The sequence below is a fragment of the Leucopleurus acutus genome, assembly GCF_964270905.1.
Source record: "Leucopleurus acutus genome assembly, chromosome: X".
Lineage (NCBI taxonomy): Eukaryota > Metazoa > Chordata > Mammalia > Artiodactyla > Delphinidae > Leucopleurus > Leucopleurus acutus.
In genome coordinates this window covers 61,989,010-62,008,426 of record NC_139148.1, presented here as the reverse complement: position 1 = coordinate 62,008,426, position 19,417 = coordinate 61,989,010, and the positions used below count along the sequence as shown (strand labels likewise).

Sequence of the window (19,417 nt, the reverse complement as noted above, 5' to 3'; positions counted from 1 at the left end):
CATAGATGTAAATGTTCATGACCTTGAATTAGATATTGCTCTCTTAGACATGACACCAAAAGCACAAGCAGCAGAATAAATATAGATAAATTGGACTGCATCAAAATTTAAAACTTTTGTGCTTCAAATGACACTATCAAGAAAGTGAAAGACAACCCATAGAATGGGAGAAAAGTTTTGCAAGTCATGTATCTGATAAGGGACTTGTATTTATAATATATCAACACTTACAAATCAATATTAAAAAGAAAAATGGCTCATTTTGAAAATGGGCATAGACCTTGCTCTAAAGAAGATATACAAATGGCCAAAAAGCACATGAAAAGATACTCAACATCATTAATCATCAGTGAAATGCAAATCAAAACCACAATGAGATACCACTTTATACCCACTAGGATGGATATCATAATTTTAAAAAAAACAGAAAATAGTAAGGGTTGGTGAAGATGTGGAAGAATTGGAACTCTCATCTGTTACACATTGCTGGGGGGAATGTAAAATGGTGCAGCCCCTGTGGAAAACGGTCAGGCAGTTCCCTCAAAAGGTTAAACACAGGGCTTCCCTGGTGGCACAGTGGTTGAGAGTCCGCCTGCCGATGCAGGGGACACGGGTTCATGCCCCGGTCCGGGAAGATCCCACATGCCATGAGCGGCTAGGCCCATGAGCCATGGCCGCTGAGCCTGCGCGTCCGGAGCCTGTGCTCCGCAACGGGAGAGGCCACAACAGTGAGAGGCCTGCGTACCGCAAAAAAAAAAAAAAAAAAAGGTTAAACAGAGAGTTACCATATGACCCAGCAATTCTACTCCTAGGTATATTAGAAAAATGAAAACATGTCCACAGCAGCATTTCTCATATTAGCCAAAAATTATAGAAATAACCCAAATGTCTATCAACAGATGAGTGGAGAATAAAGAAAATGTGGTATATACAAACAATGGAGTATTATTTGGCCATAAAAAGGAATGAGGTAGTAATACATGGATGAACCTTGAAAACATTATGCTAAATGAAATGAAAGAAGCCAGTCACAAAAGACCACATATTATATAATTCCATTTATATGAAAGGTCAAAATTAGATAAATCCATAGAGACAGAAAGTAGGTTAGTGGTTGCCAGGGGCTGGAGGTCGAAGAGTGGTGGGAATAGGTAGTAACTGCTATTGGGTACAGTGTTTCTTTGGGGGATGATGAAAATGTTCTAGGGAATTCCCTGGTTGTCCAGTGGTTAGGACTCCGTGCTCTCACTGCCGAGGACCTAGGTTCAATCCCTGGTTGGGGAACTAAGATCCCACAAACCACGTGATGCAGTAAAAAAAAAATGTTCTAAAATTCATTGTGGTGACGGTTGCACAACTCTGTGAGTATACTAAAAGCTGTTGAGTTGTACACTTTAAATGGGGGGATTGTATGGTATGTGAATATTGATAAAGTTGTTTTTAAAAAAAATATTTTAAAAAAAGATTTTTTAATGGAGCCGTAGCCAGTGATGATGACCAGCTGCAGATTTCTGAGTAGTATCCACCATCAATTGCTTCTGAGAAATTGATAAAGATAACAGAGAAAAAGCTTTTGGATATCATGACACAGAGGTCTCTCTCCCTTCAAGAAAGCAGTTTCAGGAGAGCAGTGAGATCAAAAACTGGATTACAAGAAGTGTGTAGAGGTGGCCAATAAGTAGACAAATTTGGCAGTGTTGAAAAGGGGATGAAGAGATGGACAACTTGTAACCTAAAGGAACTGAATCAGTAGGAAGACAGAGACTAAAGATGTAAGAAAGAGCTCATTGCTGATACATGGCCCTTAGAGCAACAGGAAAGAGAATCTAGTGCCCAGCTGGTGAAATTAGCCTCAAGGAAGAGAAGGAATACAAGGGAAGACATTTTCAGGTAAAGAAAAGAGGTAAAAGAAGGCATTTATTAGACATAGCTTCAACCAGCTCACTCAAGCATGAGGCAGAAAAAGTTTGATCTTGAAAGATACACCTCAAACTGTTTCTCATCGTTGACTGAGCTGATTGAAACTATGTGTAATGAATCAGGAGTTACCTCTAGAGAGGGAGTAGAGATGGAGAAAAGGAGGTTTTTTTCCCTTTTATTTGATAGACTTTTATGTTTGATTTTTTAGCATGAAGAATGTATTCATTATATTTGTATTTTTAAAAAATCAGACTAGATGCTGCAAGAAATGTAGTTGTTTACCAATTGGAGGTGAAGCAAAGGAACTGCCAAATTACACTGTGTACAAAATACCCTACCTTTTTCAAAGCTTCTAATTACCCTTTTCTCTACCCATCTGAAGCCCTCTTCATCAGAACTCCCTGAGGACTCATTTTCCCTTCCTGGTTATCATTAAAACAACTCTCCCAGAAACACCTGCCTTCCTTTATCCTTTCCTCCCTCCCAGTACCACATATTCATGACTGTCATATGTATATGCTTTTCTTGTCTGTCAGTGTGTATTGCCCTATCAATTCTACCATAGGAATATCTCCTAAATCCATCTCTTCCTCCCGACCCTTGCTGCCACTGGCCTGGATGGTTGCAAAAACCCTCTTGATGGGCTTCCCTGGTGGCGCAGTGGTTGAGAGTCTGCCTGCCGATGCAGGGGACACGGGTTCGTGCCCCTGTCCGGGAAGATCCCACATGCCGTGGAGCGGCTAGGCCCGTGAGCCATGGCTGCTGAGCCTGCGCGTCTGGAGCCTGTGCTCCGCAAAGGGAGAGGCCACAACAGTGAGAGGCCCATGTACCGCAAAAAAAAAAGAAAAAAAAAACCCTCTTGATAACCTTCACTGTATCCTACGCTGTAATCAGAGGATCTTTTCAAAATGTAAATTTAATCATGCCTTGTGCATGTGGTGCACACGCACGTGCACACACGTTTGAGACATTTCATACCCTTTAATGAATTCTTTTCTATTGAAGTATAGTTGATTTACAATGTTGTGTTAGTTTCTGATGTACAGCAAAGTGATTTATATATTCTTTTTCATATTCTTTTCCATTGTGGTTTATTACAGGATATTGAATATAGTTCCCTGTGCTATACAGTAGGACCTTGCTATTTATCTGTTTTATATATGGTAGTTTGTATCTGCTAATCCCAAACTCCTAATTTATCCTTCCCCAACTCCCTTTCCCTTTTGGTAATTGTAAGTTTTCTATGTCTGTGAGTCTATTACTGTTTTGTAAATAAATTCATTTGTGTCATATTTTAGATTCCACATATAACTGATATTATATGATATTTGCCTTTCTCTGTCTGACTTACTTCACTTAGTATGATAATCTCTAGGTCCATCCATGTTGCTGCAAATGGCATGATTTCATTCTTTCTTATGGCTGAGTAGTATTCCAGTTATATATATATATACATATATATATATATACACACACACACACATACATATATACATACATACATACCATGTCTTCTTTACCATTCATCTGTCAGTGGACATTAAGGTTGTTTCCATGTCTTGGCTGTGAACACTGGGAATGCATGTATCTTTTCAAATTAGAGTTTTCTCTGTATATATGCCCAGGAGTGGGATTGCTAGGTCATATGGTAGCCCTATTTTTAGTTTTTTAAGGAACGTCCATAGTGTTCTCCACAGTGGCTGTACCAGTTTACGTTCCCACCAACAGTGTAGGAGGGTTCCCTTTCTTCCACACCCTCTCCAGCATTTGTTATATGTAGACTTTTTAATGATGGCCATTCTGACCAGTGTGAGGCAGTTTTGATTTGCATTTCTCTAGTAATTAGTGATGTTGAGCATGTTTTCATGTGCCTCTTGGCCATCTGTATGTCTTCTTTGGAGAAATGTCTGTTTAGGTCTTCTGCCCATTTTTTGATTGAGTTGTTTGGCTTTTTTGATATTAAACTATATGAGCTGTTTGTATATTTTGGAAATTAAGCCCTTGTCAGTCCATCATTTGCAAATATTTTCTCCCATTCCATAGGTTGTCTTTTCTTTTTGTTTATGGTTTCCTTTGCTGTGTAAAAGCTTATTAAGTTTGATTCCGTCCCATTTGTTTATTTTTGCTTTTATTTCTATTGCCTTGGGAGACTGACCTAAGGAAAGCATTGGTATGATTTAGAGACATTTCATAGCCTTTAAGTAAAAGTCCAAACTGCCTGGCCTATCTGGCCCTTTGTGCTCTAACCCACGTTTACTTCACCAGCCTCACTCCCACCACTCCCTGCTCCAAGCTTTTATGCTCTGGTGTGTGCAGTTCCTTCTGTAAACCTAGTCCCTTACCCATAACCCCCACAACCCTCCCTGCTTCCATTTTCCATACCTTCACCCCCATGTGCCTGTAAACTTCTCCTAATTTTTTATTTTTATTTTTTTGCGGTACGCGGGTCTCTCACTTTTGTGGCCTCTCCCGTTGCAGAGCACAGGCTCTGAACACGCAGGCTCAGCGGCCATGGCTCACGGGCCTAGCGGCTCCATGGCATGTGGGATCTTCCCGGACCGGGGCACGAACCCGTGTCCCCTGCATCGGCAGGCGGACTCTCAGCCACTGCGCCACCAGGGAAACCCTTTTTTTTTTTTTACTTTTTATTTCAAGATAATCATGCATTCACAGAAAGTTGTAATGAAATGTACGGGGAAGTCTCTTCTTCCTACAGCCTCCTCCAATGTTGCCATCTTGTACAATTATAGTATAACATCAAAATCAAGAAGTTGACATTGGTACAATCTATAGGGCTTATTCAGTCTGTGTGTGTGTGTGTGTGTGCATAGCTTTGCATAACCACAACCACCAGCACAGTCAAGGTACAGAACTGTACCATCACCACAAGGCTCTCTCATGCTACCCTTTTATAGCCACATTCATCCCTAACCCCTGGCAACTGCTAATCTCTTCTCCATCTCTCTAATTGTTTCACCAATGGTATATAAGTGGAATCATGCAGTACAGATTTTGAGATTGGCCTTATTCACCCAGCATCATTCTCTTGAGATCCATCCAAGTTTTTTGCAGGTATCAAGAGTTATTTCTTTTTATTGATTAGCAGTATTCCAATGGTATGGGTGTACTGCAATTTGTTTAACCATTCACTTGTTGAAGTACATCTGAGTTGTTTCCAGTTTGGGTTGTTAAAAATAAAGCTACTATGAACATTCATGTACAAGTTCCTATATGAAAATAAGTCTTAACTTCTCTGGAATAAATGTCCAAGAGTGCAATTTTTAGATTGTATGCCAAGTCCATTTTTAGTTTTGACAGGAACTGCCAAATTATTTTCCAGAGTGTCTGTACCATTCTATATTCCCACCCAAAAGGTCTGTGTGATCGAGTTTCTCCACATCCTCACCAGCAATTGATATTTTCACTGTTTTTCATTTTAGCCACTTTGATAGGTGGCTCACTGTACTTCTCATCTTTTAAAACCTGACAAGAGTTACTCTACTTCCTCCTCTGTGCCATCACTGATATTTCATTTATCATTGTGTTTTAATTATTTATCGATATAGTCCGAGTCTTCCCCTCTGTTCTGAGCTACGTGAAGATAAAGAGCTGTGCCATATTCGTCATTTTTTTTCCCTGCAGCATCTGATACAGTTACATACTGGACACACAGAGGGCACTCAGTAAATGTGTGCAAAGTAAGGGAAAGAATGAAAATGGAAAAAACGTTAGTCTTGCTTGCCTCCCCCTCCTCCTCGTTAAGCTGTAAACCTTTTTAAAACAGAAATCACACCTTCCTCTGTGTCTCCCAGCAGCAGCTAATAGGGTGCTCTGTATGTGTAGCTGCTCAATAAATGTTGGCTAACTATTCAGGTGGCTTATCTTCCCTCTGCACCCAGGAGATAAGCACATGAAAGAGAGAATAGGCCTGAGTATTCCTGTATTAAAGATCATATGTCATAAGTTTTATAATATCTTATAATCTCCACAATCACTGAATATTTGTCTGTGTAGATGAGAAATCAAAACAAAACGGTCTTTTGAGTCAAAGAATGCCTCTGCAACTGAGCACTTTTCAATAGTTTCAATACCCTGGTTACATATGAATTTTGGAGGACAGCATTTCATATCCCTGCATTCCTTTTGCAGTTTCAGAAGGATCTGGAATTTTTCTATTTTTGCTGAACTGGTATAATTTGACATGTTGATTATGAAGGGGTCATTAACCCCAAACATTTTTTATCACTTTTTGACTCTGCATTTTCTCAACTCTGAAGTATGTTAATTTGCACTTGTTTATATGTCTCTGTAAGAGTTACTCAAGCCCTAGAGGACTGGTATATGTTTTGTCTGGGAGCTAGATTGTAAGCCCCTTGAGAGCAGGGACCTTATAACTCCTAGGAATGCATCCTGGACATTGTCAACATTCAATTAATGATAATACTAGAAACTTGCCTAAGGTCATCTGTCACAATAACAACTTCCTTTTCATCTCTAAGGCTTCTAACTGTCAGGAAAAGCTCTTAGGTTGATTTGATAACATTGAATGATTCTACCCAAAATTATGCTCATTATTACCCACTACAATTTGTTCTTTAGAGTGCTTTCAGATTTATAATTTTGGATCAGTTATTATGGTTCCCTTCCCTATAATACCCTGGTTACATCCAAGTTTGGGAAGCCTGCATTTCATAACCCAGAAGTCTTTTAGCCTAATACAAAGTAAGCTGATAACATCTATGCTTTCAAAGCGTTTAATTCTCTTCACCAACCCTCATTGATAACTAGGTGGTGAACTCCAAGTATGTTGACGATCTTAACTTATCAGAAATAATCCTTAATTCAGTGTATTGTCCTATTTTCACAGATTATAAAATGGAGTAAATGTATACTAAACCAGTCCTATGGCTGTTGAAGTTAAATTGATATGAATATTTAAAGGAAGTCTGAGTTCTAAAACAGAAAAGCAAATTTGGTCCTTGGTGAGGATGGAGGTAGGGGGAAATTTTTTTGTAAGTCAGGTTTTCTGAGCTACAATTTACATGCAGTCTGATTTACCCCTTTTTAGATAGAAAGTTTGATGAGTCTGACAAGTTGGATTTTTTCCCTTCACTATTTGCTGATTCAACTATACCTCCCACTACCCTCCACAACCACCCTTAGACCAAACTGCCCTATCTTTTTCTGACATTTTGTCTCCTTTTTCTTTTCCAGTGTACTAAAGGAGGTGTACATAGCCTTTAATCCCAAAGCAGTGGTCTTACAGCTGGGAGCTGATACAATAGCTGGGGATCCCATGTGCTCCTTTAACATGACTCCGGTGGGAATTGGCAAGTGTCTTAAGTACATCCTTCAGTGGCAATTGGCAACGCTCATTTTGGGAGGAGGTGAGTACAAAGGAAGGTCACCACGAGAATTTGTTGACCTTCCCCCATGTTTTGTCCATTGACACTGAGGAAAACTTGGCTTTCTAAGATTGGATAATACCAACCTGCCCATGGTCCAGAAGCCTGAGTCAATGAACCTGCCACCTTCACAGTTCAGCATAAGGAAGTATTCTGACACACTTCTCCTCCTCAGCCTGGCATGTGCATTGACTCCTTGGCACTCTGAAGTCTAAGTTTCCATTCCTGAAGCAAAGGTGCTTTGGTTAAAGGTGACATCAGATCTTATTAAGAATAGAGAATGTTAACCCCAGTGGACTTTGATCCATCTTCTCTCAGTATAGCCTTTGAGTCCCAGTTCTAATCATTATCTTTTGGAAACATACCACTAAAATTCTAACCCTACTCACATATAAGTAGTAAATGCATGAATTAATTGAATATCTAAGCTGAATTCAAGAACAACTTCTCCCCCACTAAAAAAGCATGGATTTGTTACAATAAAGCAAAATTGAGAGATCTAAAGTGTCTCTTAGGCATTTTTGCCTTCAGAGTGTACCTTGTGCACAAAACACTTTGCCTTCAGTGTTTTGTATTACTTAACCATCAGAAAGCTGGGTCTATTCAATAGAAGCATTTACACATTTGTGAAAGGAACCTTTCACAAACCTCAACTACCTTTGAAGCTGCCTTGCTTAGAATCTTCTGTCTATCAGGCACAATCTTTATTCCATTAGATGAATGGACTGGTGTGTTAAAATAACATGGTCAAGCAGATTGAGCTTAAAATGTATGTATTATGGAAGCGCTAATAGTTTGTTGTTTGTCAAACTGTTGTAAAAACCAAATTAGAGGAGATTGTGGGAAGGCCTTATGAAAATGAGTGAGCATTCAACACAAATACACAAGCCTGGTCCTTGGGCAGCCTCAAACCCTAGAGGGATCGAAATTAAAGGTGCTTACAAGAGACAACCTCTTATGAAAAGCTGGCGAGAAATGTATTAACTTCAACTCAAGGAAAAGATAAAATTGATAGGTGCCGCGGACATATTACTTTCCTTGACGGCACTAAAGACAGTGATTATGACACAGGTAGGGCCAGGAGGAAGAAGAAAAGCCCTTTCCTCAATATACATCTGTGTGAATCCGACTTTTGTTTAAGGCTACAGCCTTTACTTAGCACTTTCAAAGCCTCTTGGCTTTCTCAGCCCCAAGTCTTGGCTTTTGAATATATAACTCTTCTTATGTAATATGTGTATTCCTGAAAATACCTGTGCATAAATGGAATTTTTGCAAATCAAATCATACTGTATGTATGCCAGAGAGAGCTTGCTACTTAAAACCTATGGGGATTCTTTTTGAAATCAAATAATCATACCCAATAATTTGATCAGATAAATTCAGATTTTCCATGTCAGGAGTGTTTAAAGTAATACCTGTACTATTTCACTTCAATTCTCAACCCCCAGTAACACATAGACAATTGGCAGAGATGGCCACGTGCCCAAACTTCAGTGGATCCCATTGAGGCCAAAAAGACACATTGTAGAAGCCCCAGCATCCCTGACCTTTCAAGGAATAGAAAGGCTTAAGAAAAGGGCACCATATGTCTCAATCTATACATGTTATTCCAGTGTAATTATTAATAGTGTCCCTTTTTTACTCTTAAAAGTGTACCATTGTGGATGATAAATGATACGGTCACCCTACCTAAAATAGACCAGATTCTATTTCCCTCAGGCTGCACTGAGGTTAGGAAATCTTTCCATTTTATCCTTACACTCTTGGAATTTAGTTAAAAGCCAAATGTTCTAGTGCTTGCATGGCAGAACACATCTATTCAGCACAAAAATATGCTGATTATTAGCCAGTATAATATGGCTGCTGGGTGACTGTGACAGGACCTGACGAGGTGAGTCAGAGCGTCAATCAGCAGTCCTTTTCTCATCTCATTCTCTTTGATCTCTGCCACTAGGCCTGTATTTTGTGGAGAAAAGGAATGCTGAAATGAAAAGAAAGAAGTCTGTTTCTGTCAGCATTTTCCTTTTCTCTTTCCTGGAGGTTTTCAGGGCTATATCTGCCAATAGCTTTAATATACAAGTCACATCCAGCAGTCATTTTATAGAATTGTTACAGAATTCATCACAGAAACCTTCACTTTGAGTAGGTCACCTCAGAAGATCTGGGTTCCAGGGATCTCAGTCTTACCAATGACTCTTGGTGGAATTGAGGACTTTGGAGTCCTCGGGTGCATATTTGTTCTGAGATGAGGGCCTTTTTAATCTTTGTAGGCCTTGGACTTCCCAGTTCCACATTGTGCATGGTCTGACTGCTTCACTAAAGACTGCCTACTAAGTGGTTCAAAAATATCATAAAGGGATGTTTAGGTGAAATTCTGCAAGTTAGAATTATCTTTCTAGCCCTTTTGTTAAAACATTTTTCTCTCCTTCCTTACCCCCCTTCCCTCTCCTGCTGTTCTGTGACTATTCTTTCCTAACTTCACAATTCTTGATGGAGACAGGAGGCTATAACCTTGCCAACACGGCTCGATGCTGGACATACTTGACCGGGGTCATCCTAGGGAAAACACTATCCTCTGAGATCCCAGATCATGAGGTAAGTAAGGCTCTGACAAGTCCTCTCTTCTTTAAGGGGAAGAGCTGAGTCATTCCACCTAATCAAAATCACGTCCTCACCACTCAATACCGTTTTGTTGAGAGACACTCCAATAACAATAACACACTGTCTTGGCAGAATAGTGGACTCTTGTTCCAAAATATCCAAGACCTTCTGCCTTTTTTTACAAGAGATCTCAAAGGCCAACCAACTTTAATTTCTCAATTAATTACAGAGACTGTGGGAAGGGGTCACCTGTTCACACAAAGAACTCTTTGGGATATGTGCATATTTTCATCCCCTAGACTCAAAAAAGAAGGGGCAATTTTTTTTAAATGTAGAAGCTGGGTTCTCCTCTATCTTTAAAAAGTCCTATTGGTGGTATGTCAAACCTCTGTTCTTTGGTGGTAGTCCTGGTCTCTCAATTTTCTTTGGCTGATGTAAAATTTAAAAAACACACAATCACCACCAAGACAGGTCTGGTATTTTTCCAGCGATTAGTGGTGCACAAAAGTTGGGGCAGGACCATCCAAAATGTGAAACATGTCATTTGAACCTTTGCCATTTTCTTTAGTCATATGAGATGGGCTTTATGTTTTCCAAGGCATAGATGTCTGTTCTAGTTTTCTCAAAACAGGTGTCATAGAAAGCTCTCTGAGAGCTGTGAGTGTGCTGATGATCCCCTTTATCTGAAGGTGTACCCCTTCTCTTCCCACCCACCCTGACACCTGGTGGGAAGTGTGTTATCATAGATCAGGATGTGTAGCTGCAGGCTTTAGACTGTGACTTATAATAATGAATCAGTGGCTGCAACCCCACCTTCTCAAGCCATCTCCCAAGGAGTCGAGATGGTACTTGGGTTATAACATTTCGATTCCTGCTCGATGCAGAAGCTGTACACTTGGGAGCATTATGCTTTTACAAGTTACTATTATTTTTTAAAAACTAGAAACAAACTAATCTTCCAATTTTCTTCTAACCACAGGTGAGGTATAATATGTATCTCAGAAAAACCACTCTATGTGTCTAGAATACAAATAGAAGGCACTCTATAATTTCAGACAATTTGCTGGTGTCAAGGTTAATAGAAGTCTCTTTTCTTGACTTGACTTACCTTTATTCAGTATTTGGAAGCTTTATGAAATATAAAGGTAAGCGAACAAATTACATTTGTGAACAAATATAATCGCTGTTATTGCCGTGGGAATATCTCAGATTGCATTGCAATTTAAAGCGCTGAGACTTTAAAAACTGATCAAGTTATGTGAAAAAGTAGTTTTAAGATGTAGAAGCCTGAATTGAGAATGAGTGTTCTGTTCCTAGGAAACAATGCAAATCTATAGATTCATCTATCTTAAAAGGTTGATAAAATTTTAATAAAGGTGAATACTGCCTCTGGTACCTGGAGACGCCTGGCTGGTTGTGGACTTGGCCTTCTAGATAGACATGTCCTGTCTTTATACTGATACAGCCTGCTAGATTAAATGAGATATAATGTACGTCAGGTGCCTAACACACAGTTCTTGGCACACAACAGGCATTTTTGAAATGCAAGTTTTCTCCTTCCCCTTTGTATGCACCTAACAACTTCTGATACCCAGACATTTATGACTTTGTCATTCATAAATTTGTCCAAACCTTTTCGAATCCCTTCTGTCATATCCTTCTGGTATAAGAGATGTGAGTCATCCAAGAGGGAACAAAGAAGAAAATTGAAATGACAGTCTTCCAGGTACAATAAGATAACATTTTAATGAAAATTGCCAAAAATAGCCCACACAGTGTAAAGGCATATGTAAGTTTTGTGCCACAATACACAGTTGCACACAAATATCCTTGCAGTCCTCTGTAATCAGATCAACAAATGGTGGCTCAAAAAATATTTACTGAGCGCCCGTTGTGTGCCAGGCACTATACTAGGTGTCTTGGAAGATACAAAGACACTAAGACATCATCCCCTACCTCAAACAGCCTGGGATAAAGGGGGGTATGAGTGCTGAGGAGATATGTAGATACATAAATAAATATATTACACAGCAGAATAAGAGCCACAAGACTATAGGAACAATGGCTATGGATATGTGCCTCAAATATAAAGGGGATATAAAGGAGTGCACAAAATACCCTGCCCTCCATGAGCTGAAAATGTAATTGAGAAATCTAATCGGTGAAAAGGTCAGGACAGTGCTGCAGGCAGCCACAGTCTGCTGGCTAACCCCCTCACTGTCTTCCCTCTCAGTCTCGGCTTTTGTTCTTCTGTCTCCTAGGATAATAATCCTCCTCCTCCAGATGCCCTTTCCCCATCTCTCTATGATCTTCCTCAGTCCAGCTTAAAGCCCTATGCCTTTAAAAATCCCTTACCTAAATATACCAAGGCCCTTTGAGCTCTTCCTTCATGTTCATTTGTTCTTTTCATTCCTTTACCAAATATTCGTTGGGCCCATACTGCTTGCCAGGCCCTATTCAGACCTGATACAGGGATACAAAGATTAACAAGATAAGCCCAGTGCTCTAAAAAATCTCATCATCTAATAGAGGGGACAGAACAATGTGCTCAACCCAGGACAGATGAGGAGCGTAGAGGAAATGTTTCACCAAGACTTTAAATTGAATATTGGAGGTTGACTGGGAGTTTGCCAGGTGAAGAAGATGGAAAGGCATTCTGGGCAGAAGGAATAGAAATTGGAAAGGACCTGGTGCCTTGTGTGACCAGGGAGAAGTTTGATATAGTGGAACACAGTGTTTATGAGAGAGAGAGAAGGATTAAGGCTTGAATGGAAATTGGAGCCAGATTATGAAGAGCCTTGAATGATGCACTAAAGAGCTTGCACTTTCTTCTGTGAAAACAGATGAGCTTTGGTCTTTAGAAAGCTCACTTGATAGAGCATGGAAGATACATTGCAAAAGGGAGAGAGCTGAGAAAGTCAAACCTGTTAAGAGGTTCAAGGACACTCCTATCACGCTCAAGTCTGTACCATTCCTTTGGTCATCTGTGGTTTCGGTTGTCTGCATTCCCCTTTAGTGCTCATCAGAGTGTTAACACCCACCAAGTTGATGTTCATTCACTGAATGAACAATTGAATCAATGAGTGTTTGAATAATAAGTGTCTCAACATTCATACTGGAAAACTTATATTTTTAAGATGGAAGAATTGGAAGCATAATCTAGCCTTTTTCTGGAAACTATTTAACCCCAGTAGCAACTACCCATTCTTTGCAAGAAGTACCAGCTATCCCAGTAGGAAATAGATGTATCCATGGGAAAACACTAGATCACCAATGGAAGGAAGAGAGTTGGGAAGGCAAGTATTGGAAGTGATTAGTGGTGAAATTTCAGGCATAACCCTCATGAGATACAAAACCAATCATGCCCTAAAGCCATTGATCAAGGAGTTAGTTCCAGCCCAGGAATCGGGGAGCCAGGTTGGCCAGCCAGGCGTGGAATAAGGAGGCAATCCCACTGGAAGAAGAGTTGGGCCCAGCAGGGAAGGTGAGAGGAATGGACCCTGCCCGTATGACTGGCCCAAGTATCTCTACCATAGGGAAAGCCCAAAGGTGACATGGGGTCCCATAAAAAGACCAGTATGTGGCTAATTTAGCAAATCACCCACTACATGTAATAAGGCTTATGGACTATTATATAAGAATGTTGTGTAATCCAGTAATACTATTTGGATCCTATGATCTAGGATAGAATAAGACAGTTATATTATAGACAGTTATATTCATTTATACGTATATGTATACAGATATATCAGGTATGTGTACATACCTGAATCATAAAGTAGATCTTTAAACAAAATTTAGTGAACAAAAAATATTTATTTAAATAGACTCCTTTTGATGGACTGGTTAGACAAGTTATGCCTCATTCATATGAGGGAATATATATAGCCATTGAAAAGAATTAAGCTGATTTATATACAAGTGTATGTTACTAATGTAAAACAGTCTTGCATTGCAGTCTGTAGGTTTCAGTGAATTCATAGATTGATTTGGGGCAAAATAATATCTTAATATTTACTCTTTCAGTACATGAATTTGCTATCTCTTTCCATTTACTTAAGTCTTTAATTTCAAATTTTAATTTATACTTTTCAGTGAACAGGTCTTGCACAAATTTTGTTAAATTTATCCCTAAATATTTCATGACTTTGATGTTGTTATAAATGGTATTTTTAATTTCAATTTCTAATTGTTTGTTGCTAGAATATAGAAATACAAGTACAATTGATTTTTTTATATTTATTTTGAATAATGTAACATTGCTAAACATTAGCTCTAGTAACTTTTTTGTAGATTCTTTAGCATGTTCCATGTATACCAACATGTCATCTGTGAATAAAGAGACTTTTACTTATTCCTTTACAATCTTCATGCCTTTTATTTCTTTTTCTTGCTTTATTACACTGGTTGGGACCTCCAATGCAATGTTGAATAGAAGTGGTGAGAATGAACATCTTTGTCTTGTTCCTGATCAGTGGGGGAAAGCACTTAATCTTTCACTATGAAGTATGAAGTTAGTGGCAGGGATTTTTTTTAATATCCTTTATTAGGTTGAGGAAGTTCCTTTCTATTCCTAATTTACTGAGAATTTTCCTCACAAATGAGTGTTGAATTTTGTCAGACGCTTTTTCTTCATCTATTGAAATGGTCATGTGGTGTCCTCTTATTCTGTTAATACAGTAAATTGCATTCACTGTTGCTTTTTTTATGTTAAACTAACCTAGCAGTCCTGAGATAAACCCTACTTTGTCATGGTATATTACCCTTTTTATATATTGCTGGATTCAGTTTGTTGAAATTTTGTCAAGGATATTTGTGTCTATGTTAATGAGGGACATTGACCTCTTTTTTCTTTTCTTTTCTTTCCTTGTAATATCTTTGTCTGATTTTGATATCAGGGCTATGCTGATCTTATAAAATGACTTGAGCAGTATCCCCAAGTCTGCTGTTTTCTGAAAGAGTTTATGTAAAATTGATACTGTGTCTTACTTAAATGTTTGATAGAATTTGTTAGTGAAAATATTTGAGCCTGGAGTTTTGTTTGTGGGAAGGTTTTTAATTATGAATTCTATTTCTTTAATAGTTACATGGCAAGTCAGACTTTCTATTTCTTCTTGCTTCCATGTTGATAATTTGTCTTCAAGGAATTTGCTTATTCACTCATAATTTTCCCTTATTGTTCTTTTAAAGTCTATAGGTCTATAGGACTATAGTGATGTCCCCTCTTTAATTCCTAGTATTGCTAATTTCTTCCCTTTTTTCTTGATCATTTTAGCTTATGGTTTAACAGATTTAGTGAACTGTATTTTTTTCAGAGAACCAGCTTTTAGTTTCATTGACTTTATTTTTCTCTTTTCTATTTCATTATTTCTGCTCATATCTTTGTTGTCCTTCCTTCTACTTATTTTGCATTGATTTTTAGTTCTTTTTCTAGTTTCTTATGGTAGAAACTTAGTTCATTGATTTCAAGCCTTTCTTCTTTTTTAATATAAGTATTTTATGCTGCAAATTTGCATCTAAACACTGCTTTAGCTGCATCCCACAAATTTTGATATTCTCTTCATTTCCATTTGGTTCAAAATAGTTTCTAATTTTCTTCTTTGACTGATGTGTTATTTATAAGTGTGGGTTTTTAAAAATTTATTTCCAAATATTTGAGGACTTTCCAGATATTTTTCTATTAATATTAACTTTCATTTTGTTGTGCTCAGAGAACATACTTTGCATGATTTCAGTCCTTTTATATTTATTGCAATTTGTTTTATGGTCCAGCATATGATCTATCTTGGTGAATGTGTCATGCAATTTGTAAAGAATGTGTATTTTGCTGCTGCTGGATAGTATTTTCTATCATTATCAATTAGGTCAGGTTGGTTGAGAGTGTTATGTCATCTATATCCCTACTGATATTTTGTCTGCTTGTTCTGCCAGTTACTGAGAGAGTTGAAATCTCAACCATGATTTTGGATTTGGCTATTTTTCCTTTTAGTTGTGTCTGTTTTGGCTTTATGTATTTTTGAGGCTTTGTTATTAGATGTATACACACTTAGGATTGTTATATATTCTTGATGAATTGACCCCTTTATTATTAAGAAATATCCATCTTTATTTCTGATAATATTCCTTGATCTAAAGTCTACATTGTCTGATTTTATTATTGTTGTACATGCTTCATTATGATTATTATTTGTATGGTACATCTTTTTCTGTCCTTTTACTTTTAAGCTATTTATGTCTTCATATTTACAATGGATTTCTTGTAGACAGCATAAAGTTGGGTCGTGATTTTCTTGTCCAGCCTGACAATCTCTGCCTTTTAGTTGGCATGCCCAGACCACTTATCTTTAAATTAGTTATTTATACCTTCAGGTTTAAGTCCATCTTCCTATTTGTTTTCTATTTGTCCCCTCTGTTGTTTATTTCTTATTTTCTATTTTCCTGCCTTCTTTTGAATTAAATGAATTTTTTAAGGATTCCATTTATTTTCTGTATTTGCTTATTAGCTATAACTCTGTTTTAAATTTTTGTGGTTGCTCTAGGGTTTACAGTATGCATTTTCAACTTATCATAGTCTACCTTCAAATAGTATTACACTACTTCATGTGTAATATAGCACCCTTGTGACAGTATTCTTCCATTTTTCCCTTTTACTTCCATGTGCTATTGTAGTCATATATTTTACTTTTGCGTATGTTATAAACCCCATGATACACTGTTATTATCTTTTAAACTGTCAATTATATATTTTAAATTTTTAAAATATTTATTAATTCATTTAAAATAAGACTAATATTGCCTGTGCATGTTAGCACAAATAACATGTTGTAATTTTTTTTAAAAACTGTATTTTCCAAGACAAAAAGAAATCTCATGAGAAGAATGGTAATGCTATACATTTTTGCACAACTCTATAACATCTGGCTTAATAGATGACAGCTGACTTCTCATACCTGCTTCTACATTCAATGTGTTTTGATATTATTTTTGTTAATGTATATGGAGAAGATCCAACTTCACATAGATCTGTAGATGGAAAAGGGAAGTGTATTTTAATAACTTTTACAGGTCATTATGGATATTCTTCTTTGATACTACACAAAAACTCCATGGTAGTTTCTTAAAGGTTAATGCTGTGTGGAATCTGAAAACGTATCAGTGAACTTTGTATGTACTGTTACATCAAAATTCATTGATCATCTTGTACTCTGAAGGGATATTTGACCCATCTTATTCATATTGATTATTTGGAAAATATCGGTTCACTAAGTTATACAAATATTACAAATGTTGAAACACTTTATGCAGTATCAGAAATCACATTAAACTGATATGAATGCTGATTTCATTGGAACAAAGCTTAAGTTTGGGGAAACTGTCAAGCTTATAGTGGCAGAGTGAAGTTTTTCAAAATTCTGATTTTCATTCAAAAACCTGTGAGGGACTTCCCTGGCAGTCCAGTGGTTAAGACTCCACACTTCACTGCAAGGTGCACAGGTTCAATCCCTGGTCGGGGAACTAAGATTCCACATGCTGTGTGGCATGGCCAAAAAAACCAAAGTGTATATTATCATTGGCAAAAAATAGTGTCAGTTATTGATATTTAACCTAAATTGGTAGGCTCACTTCATTTTTGAGAACATATCTGCCAAACATCCGAGTATTTAATCATGGTTTCTCCCTTAGTTATTCTTCCTCACAAAAATGATATTCCATGAAAAGTAGCTGTTTAGGTCACAACTTAATCACAGATATGCTTTTCCTCAAGACAACTTCCTATTTTATCACACAGAATATTAAATCCAGGATCAAGATTTGATAATTTTTAGTGCTTCGCCAAAGCCATTCTTCAGTGAAACGGGGTTTTTTCTTTTTACTGTGTGTACACGGCAACAAAGAATACAATAAATGCTGGTATACTTTGGTACTACTCCCTTAATTTATATACCATGGTTCCAGCAGTTTTACCCACCATTGCTTTTGCACATTCATACGAATATAGTTGCTCTGGCATAAACCATATTTTATATTCATATATATATATCATATATACCATAACCAAAATTATATACCATAAACATATATATGCATAAATATATAATATAAAACATATAAGTTGCTCCAGGATAAATGATGAGATTGAAACAAGTTATTCAGCACTTCAATATTTTAGTACCACTTGTGATTGTTGCTAACCGTTCACATAAAAAAGGTCTTCTTCAAAGATTAGTGCTGATACCATATGACTACAAGCAGAACAGTAAGTCTAGCCACATTTATAGACTTGTCTGTTTTTAAGGTGAAAGTACAGTTCCACAAATGAGATAATAATTAAGTCTTTCCCTGAAAACTAATGAAAGAAATCATAGAAGATCTAAATAAATTGAGAGATACTATATAAATGGAGTGGAGAGTCAATATTGTAAACATGTCACCTATGGGAGAAAATGTCACATAAGAAGAAAACCCAAAGAAGAAAATACTAAATCAAAAGATGAATTTAGCACAGTTGAAGGATATAAGATCAATACATAAAAATCAACGATATTTCAATATACTAGCAATGAACAAATGGAGATGGAAATTAATGTTAAGAGAATGAAAGGACAGGCCACAGACTGGGGTAAAATACTTACAACTAATAATCCAATAAAAAGGAGATATATCCAGAATACATAAATAACTCTCAAATGCAATATTAAGAAAATAAGCAACACAATAAAAAGTAAAAGAAAAAATAACTAAATCTCCATGTTTAGAGCTAAATGTTTAAATAAATAAGTTACTGTGCCATTGAAAACAGGCAGTGCTATGAGTTATTTTACTAACCTTTCATCCAGTGGGCATTGAGCAATGTCAACTGTCTAAGGCTTCACTGATCTCTAAGCTATTATGTGAATTTCTCCAGCCCATGCAGTGCAATAACTTATGCATAAGATGCTTCAGTGGCTTTTTCATTTCTAGTTTGAAAAGCTCTAACAAACAATTTTTGGTTTTTAATAAGCTCATCATGTCTACACTTAAAATATTCAATTTCTTTCCCTTTCACAATGAATGAATGGTCTGAAAATGATGCCACAACTTAAATAATGAATTATTTTGAAACTATATGAAAGTGTTCTGTGGCTAAGACACTGCAAGGTAAATTAATGACATATATAAAGATAATTGTAATCATGTTTTCATTCATTACTTACAATTTCACCACATGTTTATGAAGTAAATATCTTCCTTCCATGAGTCAGAGCCCTCACCAATACTGCAGTTTCATCTTTTTCAGCATCTTCAAACATAGATAGTGCAGCTTAGGTTTGAGAAAGCAAGTCTTCTAATCTCCTTTATTAAGCCAACAATCTATATTCTTGTTGTGTTCTATCTAGGTGGAAGTAAAATTCTAGGATTTCAAAATAATGGTTTTCTAAATAAAAATAGTTACAGAGATTATAGCAGGTATGGCTAAGGGCACATTTTCCATGTCCTTCTTATGGTTAGGG

At 37.2% G+C, this 19,417-nt stretch overlaps 1 protein-coding gene across 1 annotated transcript in view; it reads left to right on the top strand.

The window, feature by feature from the left end:
- HDAC8 (histone deacetylase 8) overlaps positions 1 to 19,417 on the top strand; it is a 219,611-nt gene that overhangs the window by 97,760 nt on the left and 102,434 nt on the right. Inside the window, exons 8-9 of the mRNA XM_082864933.1 lie at positions 7,135 to 7,307; positions 9,826 to 9,920. Coding sequence (XP_082721059.1) covers positions 7,135 to 7,307; positions 9,826 to 9,920 — 268 coding nt within the window. The remainder of the gene's footprint in view (positions 1 to 7,134; positions 7,308 to 9,825; positions 9,921 to 19,417) is intronic.